Below are 20268 nucleotides of genomic sequence, written 5' to 3' on the forward strand. Positions count from 1 at the left end.
CTAATCAATTATAAGTGAATCTTCAAATTTTTTTAAATGAATATAGCATATCACTTTTTAAATATTAGAAGTTAATGATTAATCACGGGTAAAATACATGATCAATTTCAAGTTTGAAAATTGGCCTCGGTTAAGGGAGATGTTGATTGTACCAATCATCATCAAACTTACTCTCTTTCTTTTCTTAAGATTTTTTGGAACTCATCCAAATGCAGCGGCAGAGCTGAAATTTCAGGCACTTCTTTCTCCAAAGGCAGGTTTCCTGCTTGCAGACTCCGCCCCGGCTTCCTCACACAGTTTTCAGAACCATTGTTCTTGAATAAATCAGGACAATCTAGAGGGAGTTTCAGCTTCTCGTTTAATCTTAATGGGTCAAGAATCAAACCTTCTTCCTGAAAGGAAAAAAACCAAAAACATAAAACAATTATTACTGTTGAGTTTTTCAGTCTCTCAGTAGAAAAATCATGAAGAATATTTCCATGTTCTTGGCAGGATATAAATGTTATTTTCAGGATCAAATTCATACTTTCATTTTCCAATCAGTCTTTAATAGTGTTATTTGACTAAAGATTAACTTGCCTTCTTCAAGAGTTTTTTCCTTTCTTCCTCCCTCCCTCCCTCCCTCCCTCCCTCCCTCCCTCCCTCCCTCCCTCCCTCCTTCCTTGCTTCCTTCCTTCCTTCCTTCCTTCCTTCCTTCCTTCCTTCCTTCCTTCCTTTGTTCTACCTTATTATAATCAAATACATTTTTCCAAAAAGTCTGTTTTAACTTTTAGGTTACATTTTCTTTTTCTAATCACAGCTAAAAATAACCCTGCATCTACTTGAACAACTGTAAAGAGTTATTTAATGAGTTTATGGACTTCTTTGTAAAGTTTTTCTCACAAAGCATTTGAGAGTTTCAACATAAAGCCAATTGATTATTTTTTTTCACATTTTTGCAGGACAGAGTAGAAAAAATGTTCAAGGAAATCTTGAATGTTTTAATAGGCTTGTTTACTGAAACATTTTTGGATCACTAGTTAAATTTCAAATAGAATTTAACAGGACATTTTAATATATAGAAGCATCATTTAGCAAAGATGCACATACACTGCCTCAAAATCTTACATCATAATTCCAAAACTTTACCAAACTCATGCTATGAGTATTTGTCTATAATTTAAATTTGCCCTGATTTGTGGTTTAAAATGAGATAAAGTGAAGTTCAAATAAAATCTCAATTCATAGCCAAGTTCAAATAAAATCTTAGTGATACTTCATTTTTATTATTTATTTTTTAAAATAGTACATGCATGTCAGGTTACTAGTATGACTCATCTCTTTATTCTCTCAAAAACAAATGGCAATTATGTATATTATTTTGAAAAAATAAAGTAAGAAGTGTTATTCTCCTTGAAAAATACTTTGGTAATGCCATCCATTCATTCATACATACCATCTTTAGAGTTGGCCGAAAAACTGATCAAAATAAAAACAGTTAACTGGGACTTCAACAGCCATTACTTACTTCACTACCATCACAAGGAATTTGAAGTATCTTTTCTCATAAATAAACTAACTTTCAGTAAATACCTACGATGTATGATGTTCTCAACACTTAGGGTACAAAGATATTCCAAATGAAATCCCAAGATATCGAGAATTTCTCAGCAAAGTAGATGTGAAGAGAACCCTTCACATTCTCAAACATGGTATCTATTACTTGTAAAAATAAATAATTTGCACATTCAGAGCTTCATATGTTAATATGAAGCTATGAGACGGCTTCATGATGGTACCTTTATTAGGAAGGGCATCTCAGACACAGACATGTATAGAGAAAAGACTATGTAAAGAGAAGGGGAGAAGACAGCCATCCATCAACCAAAAAGAGAGGCCTCGCAGGAAACCAACCCTGCTGACATCCTGCTCTCAGACTTCTGGCTTCTAGAACTTTCTGTTGCTGAAGCCAGCCAGACTGTGGTCCTTAGGTGTAGCAATCAACACTGTCGCCGCTGGGCAAGCGATTTTCCCTTCCTCCCCAGCACTCAACAAGGAAGGCATTCTAAGATGCCCAGGATCTCCGGATTTTTCCTTACCGTTTTACCTGTGTCCTCCTTCGGACATTCTCTTTTTGCCAAACACTCCCTGATGGACTCCCACGTGGGCGAGCTCATCTGAAACCGGTCCCTTTGCGCAGAGGACACTTCTAGGAAGCCAGGGCGCAGCGGGTCCCAGGCCCCTCCAGCTCCTGCCGCCTCTTCTGGGGGCGCACAACTCTGTTTCTTTTTCAGAACGCTCAGTTCTTTCATCGCCGTCTCTAACCTGATCCTGAGCTCTCTCCCTTCCTCCCTGGCGCTGTTCCTCTCTGCCCGAACCTTACTCCACTTCTCCCGCCAGGTGGCCGTGCAGTCGGACCACCACCGCATGGTCTTCTCCATCTGAGCCGCCCTGGCCTTGGCTTCTTCCAGTTCTCGCAGGCGAAGTTCCTCGCAGACATCCCAGTCGCTGGGGTTGCCTGCGTGACCGTGACTGTGACCTTGACTGTGACAGCAGAGGCCGTGAGCAGCGCGAGCCGGCAACCCACTGAGCGGCGCGCAGGAAGGACAGGTGTCCTGGGGGGCTGGAGCCGGTGTGATCCTATCCCCAGGGGGTGTCACAGAGGACTGCGGCACCCGGAAGATTTGTGTTTCTTCAATTAACCGATAAATGGCATCTAAATTCATATTTATTTTTTTAGGCCTAAGAAAAGACAAAAAAAAAAAAAACTTTGGAAGTTACAAAAGCAAAGCTTATAGTTTAAAAATTTGACGAAAACAACGCATCTTTTCAATATTGAATATCTTCTTCTCCAGCAAAACTAAAAAGATACAGGAATATATGCATCTGTAATTATCTTCAAAGAAACAGAAATCGCTCATATTGAATGCTGTACAAACACAAACAAAAATATAAAGATACAACTGTGGACAGCATATGATGTGAATAATTTAACAAATGGAATTCTGTTTGTTTAATATTTATGGTAACACACACTGTCCATTTACCACTTGGTGACCCCCCTTTCCCCTGCTCATAACTAAAGCACAATGTGTTCAGGTGAAATGCAGAATCTATTGACCTCTGGGAGGATAACCCTGCCCCAGTCCCGCAGAATAAATCATGATGGGTCTAAATCTTCCACAAGGACCTGGGTTCATTGACCATTCACTGGTCTCAAGGAAGCGTGAGTCCTGGTTCTACTGATCACATGCGAGGGGAAGTCTGCTGCGGAAATTTCCCCTCTACAAAAACCTGAAAACGTCAGAATGAGAAACCCTTTTTCCTCTGTTTTCTTCCTGCCTGAACAAAGACATGGTTCAGGAAGGAGGTAAGTGTAGGAGCCACCGTGTAACGTTTCAGATGGTGAACAGAAAGATCAAAAATTTATTGACTGAGCACTGTATGAAACCTAGAAGGTATACCTCTGGTTTCTTTGCCCTGTGAGAAAGATTACCTACATTTACTTAAGCTATGATCATTGAGTTTTCTGTGACTTGCAGTTAAAAGGATATCTAATACATGAATTAAGTCCTGCTCTGGTTAATATATTATGATGTTTTAAAAATAAAATATTTTGAATAACACCTAGTTTTTACACTCTGGAGGATGAGACAAACACATACAATAAAAGATTTTATAGTCCAGAGAATAGATAAACACAGAATAAAAATACATATGTAATTAACAGTATAAAAATCAATTTATTTTCTCAATCAACCTTTTTAGTACATATAATGTGCCAAGTTAGTGTTAGCTTCCTAAGGGATGGACAGGGTGCTCCCAGAACACCTGAAGAAATGTTAAACTGTCTTCTAGACCCAGAGTCTTCACAGAATAGATAATACTCGAGTTTCAGCACTTCCAAAGCTTTATCAAGAAATTGCAAACAGCTTTTCATATAAAGTAGCAAAGGAAAAATTAATGTATAAATGCAAATGCTTCTTATCAATATTCACATCCATTATTACTTACTCAGTATAGCACATGAAGATATACCAATGGGAATTTTTTAAATAAATACCTAATATATTACAGATTAACCTACAGATTAATAAAGCTCTGCTCTGTGTTTGTATGAGATTATCAATTTTTATTATCAAATAAGATCTTCTGGTGGAAGTAAACAATTTATGGACATGAAAATCCCTCTCATTTTTCATTTGCTTTTAAATAGTTATAGGTCATAAACTGTCTTTTATGAACCATCCGTTTAATCAACTGAAGAAATGTCATTATATCAACAACTTACAAAATAAGTCTTTAGTCACTAAAAAAAATGACTGTATAATATTAAATGCATATCACTTTCAGCTGTAAGAAAAAACACACATGTTAACTAGTGGTCTGAGGGGTAGCAAACTGAATCACTCCTGGCTATAAGACTTATCACAATAGTATTGACTCATGGTTGTAATTATTTTTGTTAGGATTGGTATATATCCAAGCATATTTTAATTAATGCTTATTTAGAGCATTGTTCCCTTTCACTTACTATAATTCAGAGGGCAATGAGCATGTAATTGACCAAATTTCTTTGACAATTAGTAAACCAAGACCAATATTAAAATAGAAGAGAACAAAGGGAACTTTTAATTAAAAGCACACCAAATGTTATGTATGATATATACTCGTATATTTATTCATTATTCACTACATAATGAATTATTTCTTTTAGTTGAAATTCTAAAATAAAGACAGAAAACTTATTTTGCCATATTAAGCTTAAATTTATTCTTGCCATATTTAAAAATAAATCAGTACCTTAAAATTTGAATATCTTTAAAAATGTCTCATTAACTTTTATTTCACTAGTGTTTTTGAAGACTCTGTAATTGGATTCAGGTACATTGAGATCTTGCCTACCAACTAACTATGTATTTTTTCACATCTGACTAAAAAAAAAAAAAAAAGAGTCGGTTGGGTTTAATTATTCAATCCTTGAACTGGAATAGTATTTCCTGTTCTCAAATGTTTCTTAAGCAAGGGTAAATGGGGATATTTAATCCTCATGTGTAGTTATTAAGTCATTTATTTTTCCTATACATATGTGCATACACTTCATGTTGAATTTCAGATAATTGTAAAAGTAATTGTCAGTGCTCCCAACACAAAGCCTTTGATGTATAAAAAAAATCTTAATGCTATTGACTTTTTGATCTCTTATTCTGATTTTTGCATTGTTCTCACCAAAAACAGTGGGGGTAGGGCACAAGGGAACTCTAGGAGATGATGGATCTGTTTATCACCTTGACCACGGTTCTACTAGTTTCATGGGTGCCTGCATGTGTCCAAACTCATCAAATTGTGTACTTTAAATATGTGCAGTCTTCTGTATCAATTACCCTCAGTCAAGCTATTAAAAATGTTCAATCAGGCTACCATGATTACTGCCAAAGATATTTAAATGCAATGCGTAACCAAATAAATCAAATTTGATGGACGTACAATGTGTAGGTAATATTACTAAACATGTTATTTCTCACTAAAGAGGAGCTCCAGGTGTAAGAGATTGGGCTGCAGACTCAACTGGTTCAAGTTCTGACTCTGTCACTTCCAAAACAGATGATCTTGAACAAACTACATAAACTGCTTTTGAGACATACCTTCGTTTCTAAAAGGGTCACTCAGTTCTTGCGACCTTGACATGGGAACATGCCTACAGATTGGCTGGCCCAGGCTGTCTCTTAGGAGAGGTGATCATTCTTCTCTGTGCTATAAAGGCACTAATATGTCACCTTGGAATATATATATATATATATATATATATATATATATATATATATATATATATATTAATTCTTTCAGTTTCCTTTTCTCTTTTAAAAAGAGAAACAATGTACTTAATTAAAGAACAGCAATCAATAAGTAAAATTTGCAAAAACAGTTCTGAATTTCATTTAATGAAGTTCCAATCTCAATTGTATATTATATGAATATTATTCAGTGAAAGAGTCAGTACTATCAGCTCCACCCAGGTTGTATTAGAAACTAAGTCAGTCTAAGTCAGATACTTACCAGGGGTGAACAGAGTTTAGGGATTAAGGAGGTTTGAGTCGGGAACCACTGTCTCACTATATCAAAAAATCCACAAGTTTCTAAATATTTATTTTCACTCCAATGAAATCATCTTTTGGATTATTTCAAAAGTATATTTGGCAGACTTTCATTTTGGATATTTTTATGCTCACATGTTCCCCAATAAACAACACCACAATTAGTCAACTTACCCGGACATTGTGCTTTCTTTTTCTTTAATTACAGCTGACAGTCAACATCATTCTGCATTAGCTTCAGCTGTACAGCATCGTGGTCAGACAGTCGTGCGTTTCCCAGAGCGGTCCCTGCAATATTTCCTGTCCCCACCTGGCCCCAGGCAGTCATAACTCTCACACAGTTATTGACTCTAGTCCCTATGTCGTGCTTTGTATCTCTGTCACTACTCTGTAGCTACGAATCTAAACTTCTTAATCTCTTTACCCTTTCACCCAGTCCTCACCCCAACCCCTGTCGATCATCAGTCAGTTTTCTGTATCTGTGAGCCTGCTTCTGTTTTGTTTTGTTCTTTAGATTTTACCTAGTTGTGAAGTCATACGGTGTGTCCTTCTCTGACTTACTTCACTGAGCATACCATCTCTAGGTCCATCCATGCTGATGCGGGAAGAAAGCTTTCCTACTCTTTGCTGGCCGAACTGACATTGCAGTTTGAGTGAACTCAGTCTCCCCATCACAGCTCTTCATCCCCACCCTCCTTTGTCACCCTGCTTCCCTGTCCTGGGCTTCAGGCACCCTGCTGAAGATGTCCAGGTCCCTTGTACAGACCTGGCCTCAACAATACCCTTTGTGCGATCCACCCTCTACACGGGACCACTGTCCTTCTCCCCACACACCCATCTCACCCTGGCTTTCTGTCCCTGGGGCAGCACTAGTGGAACCTGGGCGTGACTCTTCACTCTCCCTTCAGGTCCTACATTTCAGTGGGAAGTCTACCTCAGGCCCTATCTGTGACAGTAAAGGAAACAGACATGGCTTCAGCCATCTTGGGACCTTGCTAAAAACCAAAAGCAGGAAATCAAATTAAACAATCATGCATTTCCTCTGTCTTTGAAAGAAATAAACAGTATATTGTGATTCAACACATACCTACATATTTAGTTGTGAAGTCTTTCTGAAGTAACAGTCTTATGCATTATCTGAAGGGTGAAGCGGACCAGAAGTAAAAGCATTTTTGGCAAAGTTACAGTATCAGGGAAGAATAAAATAGGGCCCAAAGGGATTTTTGTTTTATAGTTTATACTTATTGCTTTCCATTAACCTATAGGAAATGAAACTCTTTTTAGATTTATTTTTATGAAGAAGCCTAGGTCCTCTAATAGATACACAATGATGTTAATAAGAGCCATGAGCAAGGAGAAAGTAGATTAATACTGATTCAAAACATAATGCTAAGGAACGTTTGTAACTATAGATATGACAGCACATACACTGATAAGAAGAGAAAAAAATGGATCAGTTTTTAATATTGAGGAAAGTAAAATGTCCTATTTTCAAGTGGGTCTAAAGCAGACAAAAATACTGTATTTTAAAGAATACTTTGCAAAAAATATACTAAATAGTAAATGTGAAAAATGCAGTGATGGTAATAAATGAAATAATGACAGTAAGTGGTTATATGGCCTCTTTTGATACAGTTCTCATTTTGCCCATGGTTAAGTATTACCTTTAAAAATCCATACACTATGATGAAATAATATGAATAGTTCTAGTCTACATTTCTTGTGAATCAGCGGTTTTAAAATCCTAAAGAGGCAGGAAATACTTGCACAAGGAGGGCAACTAAATAATGTAAAATAAATTTGTACATGCTGCCAAATATTTAAAGCTTAGATGTTTTATTTCCCCAAAGCATTGTGGCACAAAAAAGCATAATGTAAACATTTAAAAACAAGTGTGTTCGTGTTTGCCAAGAGTCATTACAAAATCGTAAATTGCATTAGGTGATCCGGTAGAAAGGATCTTTACATTCAAGAACTGGCATGAAGTCAGGTGCTGAGCCCACCTGTTCCGGCTGACTCTTCACTGCCCGCTGAGCTCCTCAACCACCCGCCATTGACTAACAGGGCTGAAGCCATGTGCCACTGTTTCAAATCAATGTGATGTCTTGTCTATTATCTAGGTTTTCAGTAAAACATTATTTGAGAAAGACAATATTTTTCTAAGACAATGATCCACGATAACAATGAACTCCATTTCTTTTAAAACAAACTATTTCGGCCCTGGCCGGTTGGCTCAGTGGTAGAGTGTCGGCCTGGCGTGTGGAAGTCCCGGATTCGATTCCCGGCCAGGGCACACAGGAGAAGTGCCCATCTGCTTCTCCACCCCTCCCCCTCTCCTTCCTCTCTGTCTCTCTCTTCCCCTCCCACAGCCGAGGCTCCATTGGAGCAAAAGATGGCCCTGGGGGCTGAGGATGGCCCGGGCGCTGGGGATGGCTCCTTGGCCTCTGCCCTAGGCGCTAGAGTGGCTCTGGTCACGACAGAGCGACGCCTCAGATGGGCAGAACATTGCCCCCTGGTGGGCGTGCCAGGTGGATCCCGGTCGGGCGCATGCGGGAGTCTGTCTGACTGCCTCCCCGTTTCCTGCTTCAGAAAAATACAAATAATAATAATAATAATAATAAAATAAACTATTTCAAATAACATCTCCAAACTGTATCTTAATGTGATTGCTACCATTCTCAGACATTAGCCATGTTTTCTGTGTTTTTAAGAGGAGAAAACATATGCTACCTTATAGGTCAGAGGTAGAAAGTGATCACTCTTATTTCTTTGGGTATATAAATAAAAGAAGAAGAAAGATCCAAAATCCACAACCCACAATTCATTTTATAAAGTGCCAAAGTATAATTTGTAATGAGCCATGGAAAATGAAATTTCTCTTTTCTGGCAGGCCGATCATCTTGAAGCTTTTATAGTGCTTTTCCTGCCAACTACAAATTTAGGTTCAGATAATCTAGAATTTCTTGGAGGATATAACTTAATTTAACTACTCTTGTGTAGTTTTTGGGAAGCCAGTCAGGTTCAAGAGAAATCTGTTTAAAACTTTTCCTCAAATGTCTCACCAGTGAACAAATACTAAGGCATAAGGATATTTTATCTGAGGTCTGAGTTCACAGCTTAAGTATACTTCATGTATATACAGATACATAAACAATCTATGGTACTTATCATGTATTTGGAATCCTGACACTTGCTGAATTCCTCAGTGTTTCTTAAGAGTTGTGTTTATTTCAAGATTTCAGTGAACAAAACCACAAACGATCCCAATATTTTTTATGCAATCTAATCCAACTTCATAATGCCAAATAAATAAACCAAAACATTCATTGAGACCATAAGCCAAAAATGAAATTAGTATTAGCTGTGGTCAAACTATAGAGAGTCCAGTTGAATCTTATTTTCATATAAAATAATCTTGCTACTATTCCATGTGGCTAACAGACAAGAGTGCACAATTCTTTTTTGTAAAGAACCCCACAAAAACCCAATCATGCCAAAGTCTTATCACCCTCAGAATTTGGACAGGTGGCCATGAATCTGAAACTTACATGGCTATATAAATATCATTTGGTATATTTTCATTTAGATTAAATAATATAGAGGACAATGTAACTTTGCCCAAGGATAATAGCTATAAAGAAACTAAAATAAAACCCAAAAGAGCACATAGCCAACAACTCGAAATTATAATTATTGTTAATGAGAGTAAATGATGCTATGAAAAAAAAAACCCATCCCAGTTCCACAACAAACCAGGTGATGCTGAGAAAAGGGTTATGCTTTTATTTTATTTTATTTTTTTAATTTAAAAGCAATCTATGTGTTGGAATCATAGATTTTTTTAAATATTTTTTATCTTATTTTTATTAATTTTAATGCAGTGACATTGATAAATCAGGGTACATATGTTCCGAGAAAACATCTCCAGATTACTTTGACATTTGATTATGCTGCATACCCCTCACTCAAAGTCAAATTGTCTTCCGTCATCTTCTATCTGGTATTCTTTGTGCAGCTCCCCTTCCCCCACACCCTCTATCTCCTTCCTTGCCCCCTCTCCACCCCCCCCCAGCCCCACCCCTTGTTACCATCACATTCTTGTCCATGTCTCTGAGTCTCATTTTTATGTCCCATCTATGTATGAGTTCATATAGTTCTTAGTTTTTCCTGATTTACTTATTTCACTCTTTACAATGTTATCAAGGTCCATCCATGTTATTGTAAATGATCCGATGTCATCATTTCTTATGGCTGAGTAGTATTCCATAGTATATATGTACCAAAGCTTTTTAAGCCACTCATCCACTGACGGACACTTGGGCTGTTTCTAGATCTTCGCTATTGTGAACAAAGCTGCCATAAACATGGGGGTGCATTTCTCCTTCTGGAACAGTTCTATGGTGTCCTTAGGGTATATTCCTAAAAGAGGAATAGCTGGGTCAAAAAGCAGTTCGATTTTCAATTTTTTGAGGAATCTCCATACTGTTTTCCACAGAGGCTGCACCAGTCTGCATTCCCACCAGCAGTGCAGGAGGGTTCCCTTATCTCCACTTCCTCACCAGCACTTATTCTGTGTTGTTTTGTTGATGAGCACCATTCTGACTGGTGTGAGGTGATATCTCATTGTGGTTTTAATTTGCATTCTCTAATGATTAGTGATATTGAGCATTTTTTCATATGCCTATTGGCCATCTGTATGTCCTCATTGGAGAAGTGTCTATTCATTTCTTTTGCCCATTTTTTGATAGGATTGTTTGTCTTCCTGGTGTTGAGATTTACAAGTTTTTTATAAATTTTGGTTATTAATCCCTTATCTGACATACTGTCAAATATGTTCTTCCATTGTGTAGTTTGTCTTTTTATTCTGTTCTTATTGTCTTTAGCTGTTCAAAAGCTTTTTAGTTTAATATAGTCCCATTTGTTTATCCTGTCTTTTTATTTCACTTGCCCGTGGAGATAAATCGGCAAATATATCGCTGCGAGAGATGTCAGAGAGCTCACTGACTATGTTTTCTTCTAAGATGCTTATGGTTTCACGGCTTACATTTAAGTCTTTTATGCATTTTGAGTTTATTTTTGTGACTGGTGTAAGTTGGTGGTCTAGTTTCATTTTTTTGCAGGTAGCTGTCCAATTTTCCCTACACCATTAATTAAAGAGGCTGTCTTTACTCCCTTGTATGCCCTTACCTCCTTTGTCATATATCAGTTGGCCATAGAGCTGTGGGTTTATTTCTGGGTTCTCCGTTCTGTTCCATTGATCTATGTGCCTGTTCTTATGCCAGTACCATGCTGTTTTGAGTACAATGGCCTTGTAGTATAGTTTGATATCAGAAAGTGTGATACCTCCCCCTTGATTCTTCTTTTTTAAGATTGCTGAGGCTATTTGCATTCTTTTTTGGTTCTATATAAATTTTTGGAATATGTGATCTATATCTTTAAAGTATGTCATTAGTATTTTAATTGGTATTACGTTGAATTTATAAATTACTTTGGGTAATATAGACATTTTAATGATGTTTATTCTTCGTAACCATGAGCACGGTATATGCTTCCACTTGTTCGTATCTTCCTTGATTTCTTTTATCAATGTTTTATAATTTTCCGAGTACAAGTCTTTAGTCTCCTTGGTTAAATGTACTCCTAGGTACTTTATTTTTTTGGTTGTAATAGTGAAGGGGATTGTTTCTTTAATTTCTCTTTCTGACTGTTCATTGTTGATGTATAAAAATGCCTCTGATTTCTGAGTATTAATTTTATATCCTTCCACCTTGCTGAATTCATTTATCAGGTCCAGCAATTTTTTGACTGAGACTTTAGGGTTTTCTATATACAATATCATATCATCTGCAAATAATGATAGTTTTACTTCTTCTTTTCCAAGATGAATGCCTTTTATTTCTTCTTCTTGTCTCATTGCTATGGCTAGAACTTTTAGGACTATGTTGAATAAGAGTGGTGAAAGGGGGCACCCCTGCCTTGTTCCTGATCTTAAGCAGATTGCTTTTAATTTATGCCCATTGAGTATGATGTTGGCTGTGGGTTTGTCATATATGGCTTTTATCATGTTGAGGTATGTTCCCTGTATTCCCACTTTGTTGAGAGTTTTGATCATGAATGGGTGCTGGATTTTATCAAATGCTTTTTCTGCATCTATTGAAATTATCATGTGGTTTTTCTCCTTCCTTTTGTTTATGTGATGAATCACATTGATTGTTTTGCGATAATTGTATCAGCCTTGCCTCCCCAGAATAAATTCTACTTGATTATGGTGTATGATTTTTTCCATATATTGTTGGTTCCGGTTTGCTGATATTTTGTTGAGGATTTTAGCATCTATATTCATCAGGGATATTGGCCTATAATTTTCTTTCTTTGTGTTGTCTTTGCCTGGTTTTGGAATCAAATTATGCTCGCCTCATAAAAGGAGCTTGGAAGTCTTCCTTCCTCTTGAATTTTTTGAAATAGCTTGAGAAGAATAAGAGTTAGTTTTTCTTTGAATATTTGGTAGAATTCACTTGTGAAGCCATCTGGCCCAGGACTTTTCTTTGTTGGGAGTTTTTTGAAAACTATTTTGATCTCATTTGGTGTAATCGATCTGTTTAGGTTTTCTGATTCTTCCAGATTGATTTTTAGAAGATTGTATGTTTCAAGGAATTTGTCCATTTCATCTAGGTTGTCTAGTTTTTTGGCATACAGTTCTTCATAGTATTTTCTTACAATATTTTGTATTTCTGTTGTGTCCATTGTTATTTCTCCACTCTCATTTCTAATTTTATTTATTTGAGTCCTCTCTCTTTTTTTCTTGTTGAGTCTAGTTAAAGGTTCATTGATCTTGTTTACCTTTTTAAAGAACTAGCTCCTAGTTTCATTGATCCTCTGTATTGTTTCTTTAGTCTCTATGTCATTTATTTCTGCTCTGATCTTTATTATTTCCTTCCTTCTACAATATTTGGAATTTACTTGCTGTTCTTTTTCTAGTTCTTTTAGATGCAGGGTTAAGTTGTTTATTTGAGCTTTTTCTAGCTTCTTAAAATGTGCCTGTAGTGCTATGAACTTCCCTCTCAGGTCTGCTTTCACTGTGTCCCATAAATTTTGAGTTGTTTTATGCTCATTATCATTTGTTTCTAGGAATTTTTTTATTTCTTCTTTGATCTCATTCTTAATCCATTCGTTATTTAACAACCGGCTATTTAGTTTCCATGTGTTTGAGAATTTTTGAGCTTTTCTGTTGTGGTTGATTTCTAGTTTCATGCCATTGTGATCAGAGAAAGTGCTTAATATTATTTCAATCTTCTTAAATTTGTTGAGACCACTTTTGTGCCCTAACATGTGGTCTATCCTAGAGAATGTACCATGAGCACTTGAAAAGAATGAATATTCTGCTACTTTAGGGTGAAAGGTTCTGAAGATTTAATAGAAGATATCTATTAAATCGAGTTGATCTAGTGTGTCCTTTAAGTCTGCTGTTTCTTTGTTAATTTTCTTTCTTGAGGATCTAACTAATGATGTTAGTGGGGTATTGAAATCCCCAACTACTATAGTATTGCTGTTGATCTCGCCCTTTAAATTCATCAAAGTCTGCTTTATATATTTAGGAGCTCCTATATTAGGTGTGTAGATATTTATAATAGTTATATCTTCCTGTTGGATTGCTCCCTTTATCATTATGTAGTGGCCTTCTTTATCTCTTACTATATTCTTTGTTTTAAAGTCCATTTTGTCTAAGTATTGCTACCCTAGCTTTTTTTTCACTTCCATTTGCATGAAATATTTTTTTCCATTCTTTTACCTTCAGTCTATGTGCATCTTTTGTTTTAAGGTTGTCTCCTGTAGACAGCATATGTATGGGTCCTGTTTTCTTATCCACGCAGCTACCCTATGTCTCTTGATCGGATCATTTAATCCATTTACATTTAAGGTTATTATTGATATATAGTTGTTTATTGCCATTTTATGCTTTAAAGCTGTATTCCTCTTTGGCTATATTCTTTTCCCACTTTGATCTGTTTACACCATGCCCCTTAACATTTCCTGCAGCATTGGTTTGGTTGTAATAAATTCCTTGAGTTTTTTTTTGTCTGGGAAGCTTTTTATTTCTCCTTCAATTTTAAATGATAGCCTTGCTGGATAAAGTAGTCTTGGTTGTAGGTTCTTGTTCTGCATTACTTTGAATATTTCTTGCCATTCCCTTCTGGCCTCAACTGTTTCTGTTGAGACGTCTGATGTCATCCTTATGGAGGCTCCTTTGTAGGTGATAGCCTTTTTTTCTCTAGCAGCTTTTAATATTTTCTCTTTATCACTTAGCTTTGGTATTTTAATTATGATGTGTCTTGGTGTAGATTTCTTTGGGTTTCTCTTTAATGCAGTTCTCTGTGCTTCTTGAACTTGTGAGAGTTTCTCTTGCATTAATTGAGGGAAGTTTTCAGCTATGATATGATTGAACAAAGTCTTTATCCCTTGTTCTTTCTCTTCTTCTTCAGGAACCCCTATAATGCTGATGTTATTTCTCTTTTTATGTTGTCACAGAACTCTCTTAGGGTTTCCTCAGACTTTTTGAGTCTTCTTTTCTCTTCTCTGCTTTTATGCCTTCATTCCAGTTGTCCTTCAATTTGCTGATTCGATCCTCAGCTTCATCCATACTGTTTTTAATTCATTCCATTGTGGTCTGCATTTCTGATATTGTATTTGTCATCTCCAACTGATTCTTTTTTAATATTTCAATATCCTTTTTTATACTTGCTATTTCTTTATTTAGGTGTTTGTAATGACCATCCATTGTTGTTCTAAGATCCCTAAGCATCCTTACAGTCATTATTTTGAACTTTGCATCCAGAAGTTTGGTTATTTCCATATCATTTCCTGGATGTTTCTCTTGTGGTTTCATTTGGATTGCACTTCTCTGTCTTCTCATTATATCTGTGTATTTGGGTGTTTTGTTTGTAGAGCTGGTTGAGTCTAGGCTTGGTGTTGTCTGCCTCCAGTTTTCAATTGTGTTATTTCTAGGTCTTCTTGGGTTGGCATCAGCTCTTATTTGTAATCCACTTTCTGATTTGGGCCTCTCTGAAGTCTTGATTTGTTTGTTTTCTTAACAGGTGATTGTCTTGCTTGCTGATCTCAGCAGGGGCTTATTTGAAACCGTATCCAGGAATGCAGTGGGTGTAACCTGAGTCTCTGAAGTCCTCTTCTGCTGGTTAATCTCTCTGGGGGCGGGTTGCTTTCTCAGCTTCAGTAGGGGGAGGTGTATCTTAGATTTCTATGAAGACCTGAGTTATTGCCCCTCCTCCCACTTCTTGTTTTCAGCTGTGTCTTGTTGCACTGATTGGAGCTGGAGAGATTTCTGGAGATCTGTGACCTGGAAGCACTTTGTATTTGCTTTGCTGGGATCAGCCCCTCCCCCAGCTATGGCCACCTCCAGCACTGAATGAGTCAGCTTTTCAGGCTGTCCCCTGCATTCCTCTGCCCCTCACCATCTGTCTCTCTCTCTCCTCTTTCTTTTTGGAATACAAACTGGCCCTTTCAACACACCTCGTTCCCTGGTCGCCAGGCAAGTGGCTTTGAGCTGTATTTACTGCTCTTTTCCTTGGAGTGAGATCCCTTCTGGGCTCTCAGCCTCATCCCCCCCCCCCGTTCCTGTAAGCAGGGGAGATTCAGGCACTCCCTACCAGGTTTGTTGTGGCTTCTTCTTTGCTCCTTGGTTTTTGAGAGCTGTTCTTGTAGTCCAGAATTGGTTTTTCATGCTGATTGTTCATAAATGAGTTTATAGTCCAGTTCGGTGGTGTGAGCTGGGAGTCTGTGTGTCTGCCTACTCTACAGCCATCTTCAGATCTAGATTTTCTTTAATATTAAATTCACCCACATTTTCCAATATTTACATTCATTTTGGGGTTTCCGTGAACAAAGCCACGAACTACCCCAATTTTCCTACGTACATCCTCAGCAAAACTCCTTAGCCAACTACCCCATTCACATACTTGCTCTTAAATAATGTCTGCAGCTAAGGCAGACATTCTTCACAGACTTGGTTCCACTTCATACTGAACAAGAGAAAGTCCTTTCATGGTGGAATGATTCAGTTATAACTTCTCACACTGTCTGATGGAATGTGCAAAGTGGCCAGACTGCTCTATGTCCACAATGAAGTTTGGAGCATGCAGGCCAAATGAGTGTCATATTTACTTTTGAAAGTAGTTATAAAATTTTCCAGCCAAAAACAATAACAAAGGTATTCTTTTTTTTATTTATTCATTTTAGAGAAGAGAGGGAGAGACAGAGAGGAGAGACAGAGAGAGAGAAAGGGGGGGGAGGAGATGGAATCATCAGCTCCCATATGTGCCTTGACCAGGCAAGCCCAGGGTTTTGAACCGGCGACCTCAGCATTTCCAGGTCGATGCTTTATCCACTGCACCACCACAGGTCAGGCAATAACAAAGGTATTCTTAAAGTTTCTTTCATTTTCCAATAGTATGTTCTTTACATTAGCAATCCAAATTGGCTAAAATAGATCCCACATCAAAAAGGAAAGAACAGCAATGTTACACTGTACTCAGACTTTTGTGAGCTACACCCATAAGTGTTTCCAAAGACTTTTCTTCATTCACCCTACTGTTCACTAAAGCAAAACAATCTGCATACAAGAGCATGCATGATATTGTTTGTTAGGCATTATTTCTTTTTTTTTTTTGTATTTTTCTGAAGCTGGAAACGGGGAGAGACAGTCAGACAGACTCCCGCATGCGCCCGACCGGGATCCACCCGGCACGCCCACCAGGGGCGAAGCTCTGCCCACCAGGGGGCGATGCTCTGCCCCTCTGGGGCGTCACTCTGCCGCGACCAGAGCCACTCTAGCGCCTGGGGCAGAGGCCAAGGAGCCATCCCCAGCGCCCGGGCCATCTTTGCTCCAATGGAGCCTTGGCTGCAGGAGGGGAAGAGAGAGACAGAGAGGAAGAAGGGGGGTGGGGGTAGAGAAGCAAATGGGCGCTTCTCCTATGTGCCCTGGCCGGGAATCGAACCCGGGTCCCCCGCATGCCAGGCCGACGCTCTACCGCTGAGCCAACCGGCCAGGGCAGGCATTATTTCTTATACATGAACTGGAATATAATTATCCATGTAGAGAGCCATGACCATATTGGGGGCACAGATGAAAGTTTACCCTTTGGAATTATAAATAAGATTTTAAAAAAGTTTTTAAAAGGCCCAACTGTCCCAAATGACAATATTATTGGTTTACCCAAAGCTCTTGACCACATCTAGCAATAATGAGACAAGATAGACTTTTTTTCTTCTGAACAAGAAAAAAAGAAAAACAGATTTAAGGAACCCACACTCCAGCCCCTACCCCACCCCAAGTTTAACAGGTGATCTGGCAGCCCTTAGATTTGTGGCTACTCTTTGTCAAGCCCTACTGAGAGCCTACTACCCCAAATATTTGCCACAGTCACCTTGAAAAGTTTCAAAAATTACCTCCAGTTAGTTGTGTAAGATTGCCAACCTTGTCTTAACAGTCAAGTAAAGCAATATTTTAAGTACAGAAACTGGGATTTATTTTTTGAGTATATTCATTCGACACTATCATGATAAAAACACGCTGAATCTGCTCCGAGGGCCAACAGACAAATCTGCAGTTAACACGGTGTATTAGCTTCCTCTAGTGGCTCGAGCCAGCTGCCACAAACTTCAGGGCTTAAAACAATATATATTTACTCCAATTACACTTGTGAAGTTGGGAAGCCCTGCCCCCTCCACCAAAAGTAAAAACCTCACTGGGTTAAAATCAAGTGGTAGGGTTTGTCGTCATTCCCCATTGTTATCACCTCAGTAAATGGTGTAGTCATCGTCCAACATCTCTGGTCAAAAACCTAAGTTCTCTCTGACCTACATCGCGGCAGCAAGTTCAATGTTCTCAGGCCTGCAAATTCCTTCTCAGATCCAGGTAAGCTCTCACTGCCTGTATCCTGTAGAGACAACCACCCCAGCTCTCAAGATTGCTACTATATATGTTTTTTTTTTTTTCAATATTGCCACGATTGAAATACCTACCAATACTTCTCTGTCTACTTGGTATGCAAGCCAAAGCAGCTTTATGAATTTTTAAATACAATTACATAAGTCTCTATTTAAAATTTATCAATGCCTCCCTATGACAGTTAGAATGGAAAGTCCCAGTGTCACATGATGTGGCACCAGCCCCTCCCTCCCTGACCTTGATTCCTGACAGTCCACCGCTTCCTCACCTTTCCTTCTGGCCACAGTGCTGAGCTTGTCCCTGATCTCTGAAGAGGTCGTGTTCATTCCTGTCTTAGGACCTTGTGAGTGAAAAGCTCTTCACTCACAGCCTCAGGTTCCAGTGCCTTCCCCTGGTCTGATTTTTTAAATTTTAAGAGGCAGTGAAGGCTTAAACTATGATAAAATGCTAACAGTAGAGTTTCAAGCATCAACCTCCAGATGTAATATCTCTTTACATTTGCATAGTGTATCTATTTTAAAATAGTTTTAATGCATGTTTTGCACAATGCTTACAGAAATTCTTATTACTATGTACGGGACCTGAACAAATGTCAGAAAACCTGTTAAGTGGCAGAAACAGGGCTTAAAATTTAGATCTTTCATCTCAAAGTTCAGAGCTATTGCCATGATGCCAAATTGTTTCCTTCACAAATGTTGGAGGAAATTGTCGGCATCCTGACCCCAACACCACAACAAATTATGTGGTCTCATAGCCCTTTAACTTAGGGACAGTGAGGGCTAAGGGGGAGAATTTAGTGTCAACCCATAAAACCATCTAAAAGTCTACAGAATTTAGCAGCTGATACCACCTTCTTGCGTTTCTTGCAAAAGAGAAATCGAAAGGACACAAGAACTGAGTGGAGAAGGAGGTAGAGGCATTAACATGCCACACCCTATTCTCACGTTCTTGGCCTCAGAACAAGATACTCTTTGGGGGTTCAGCTTTCCTCCAGGAACATAACATTAAACTGCTTTTTCGAAAGAGGAAAATTAAAAAATCAGGTCCCTGATTCTTTTTTTTTTTTTTTTTAGGTCCCTGATCATTAAAACGTCTTCTCAAGCCACAGCAATATATATATTACATAACTCTCTACTTAAAACTTATCAATGCCTCCCTATGACAGTTAGAATGGAAAGTCCCAGTGTCACAGATATATATAATCTGTGTATATGTATGTATGTATACACACACATATATGTACAGTCATCCCTCGCCATATCACAGTTCACTTTTCGCAGTCCCACTGTATCGTGAATTTTTAAATTGTATGTATCTAATTTTGTATTGCAGATTTTTTGCTATATCGCATGATTTTGCAGTATATAGGTATTTTTATGTATTTACTATTTTAATTATTTTTGCAGTAAAATAAGCATTTGCTAGTCTAAAAAATTGAAAACTATAAAAAATGTAAAAAATATTAATTGAAATATATTAAAAGAATATTAAATTGAAATAAAATATGTAGCGTACAGCAGATGAGTAGACAAGGACTCACACATATGGAAAACGCAGCTACGGCTGCTTCCGCTTGAGCTAGTTTGCCCATGTGAGATTGTACGCGGCACGCTATGGGCTGATGGATGGGAAGTGACTAACCAGAGCATTGTATTCTGTGTGGGAGGGTCTATAAAGCCTTAAAAACATATATAAATAATAAAAAAAATAAAGTCACTACTTCGCAGATTTTTGCCTATTGCATGGAGTTCTGAAACCTAACCCCCCCCAATAGACAAGGGCCCACTTGTATATGTAAACATTAACACGCAGTACACAGTTTATTTTAGCTTGGCTGTATATAATTGTAATGTTGTTATTCAGCAGACTGAGCTAGCTAAACACTCATGTATATATGGGAATGTCAGCAGTACTTGGGGAAAACAATTCCTCCATGTCAAATTGCTTTCTGTTTGATTCATTCTCACTACAATTACATAGGGGTGAACAAAGACTTAAGGGAAAGCCATAGTTACTTTCAGTGAATTTTGGATATGAATTTCTATGTGTCATCATTGATTCCTGTTGAAATAGTTCATTGAACAGTGACTCTCAATAAGTAGCAAATAGTAAGATCAAAAATTTTATAGAATTACTAAGAATACTAACAAGTATCCAAAACAACATTCAATTTAAGAATAAGGAAATGTATTGACTTGGAGTCACCACTAACCAGAATTAGTTTCAATGTAC

The 20268-nt window shown here is 37.8% G+C and overlaps 1 protein-coding gene across 6 annotated transcripts in view; it reads right to left on the reverse strand.

Moving 5' to 3' along the window:
* CCDC102B (coiled-coil domain containing 102B) overlaps nucleotides 1-20268 on the reverse strand; it is a 197273-nt gene that overhangs the window by 155263 nt on the left and 21742 nt on the right. For all 6 annotated transcript variants that reach the window (XR_010747365.1, XM_066352555.1, XM_066352553.1 and 3 more), the window contains exons 2-3: nucleotides 2079-2721; nucleotides 172-392 (exon numbers count right to left, since the gene is read on the reverse strand). Coding sequence is in view for 5 of the 6 variants with exons in the window: in XM_066352555.1 (XP_066208652.1) it covers nucleotides 172-392; nucleotides 2079-2721 (864 nt within the window). In the remaining variant the exon portion in view is untranslated. The remainder of the gene's footprint in view (nucleotides 1-171; nucleotides 393-2078; nucleotides 2722-20268) is intronic.

The sequence above is a fragment of the Saccopteryx leptura genome, chromosome 11, assembly GCF_036850995.1.
Source record: "Saccopteryx leptura isolate mSacLep1 chromosome 11, mSacLep1_pri_phased_curated, whole genome shotgun sequence".
Lineage (NCBI taxonomy): Eukaryota > Metazoa > Chordata > Mammalia > Chiroptera > Emballonuridae > Saccopteryx > Saccopteryx leptura.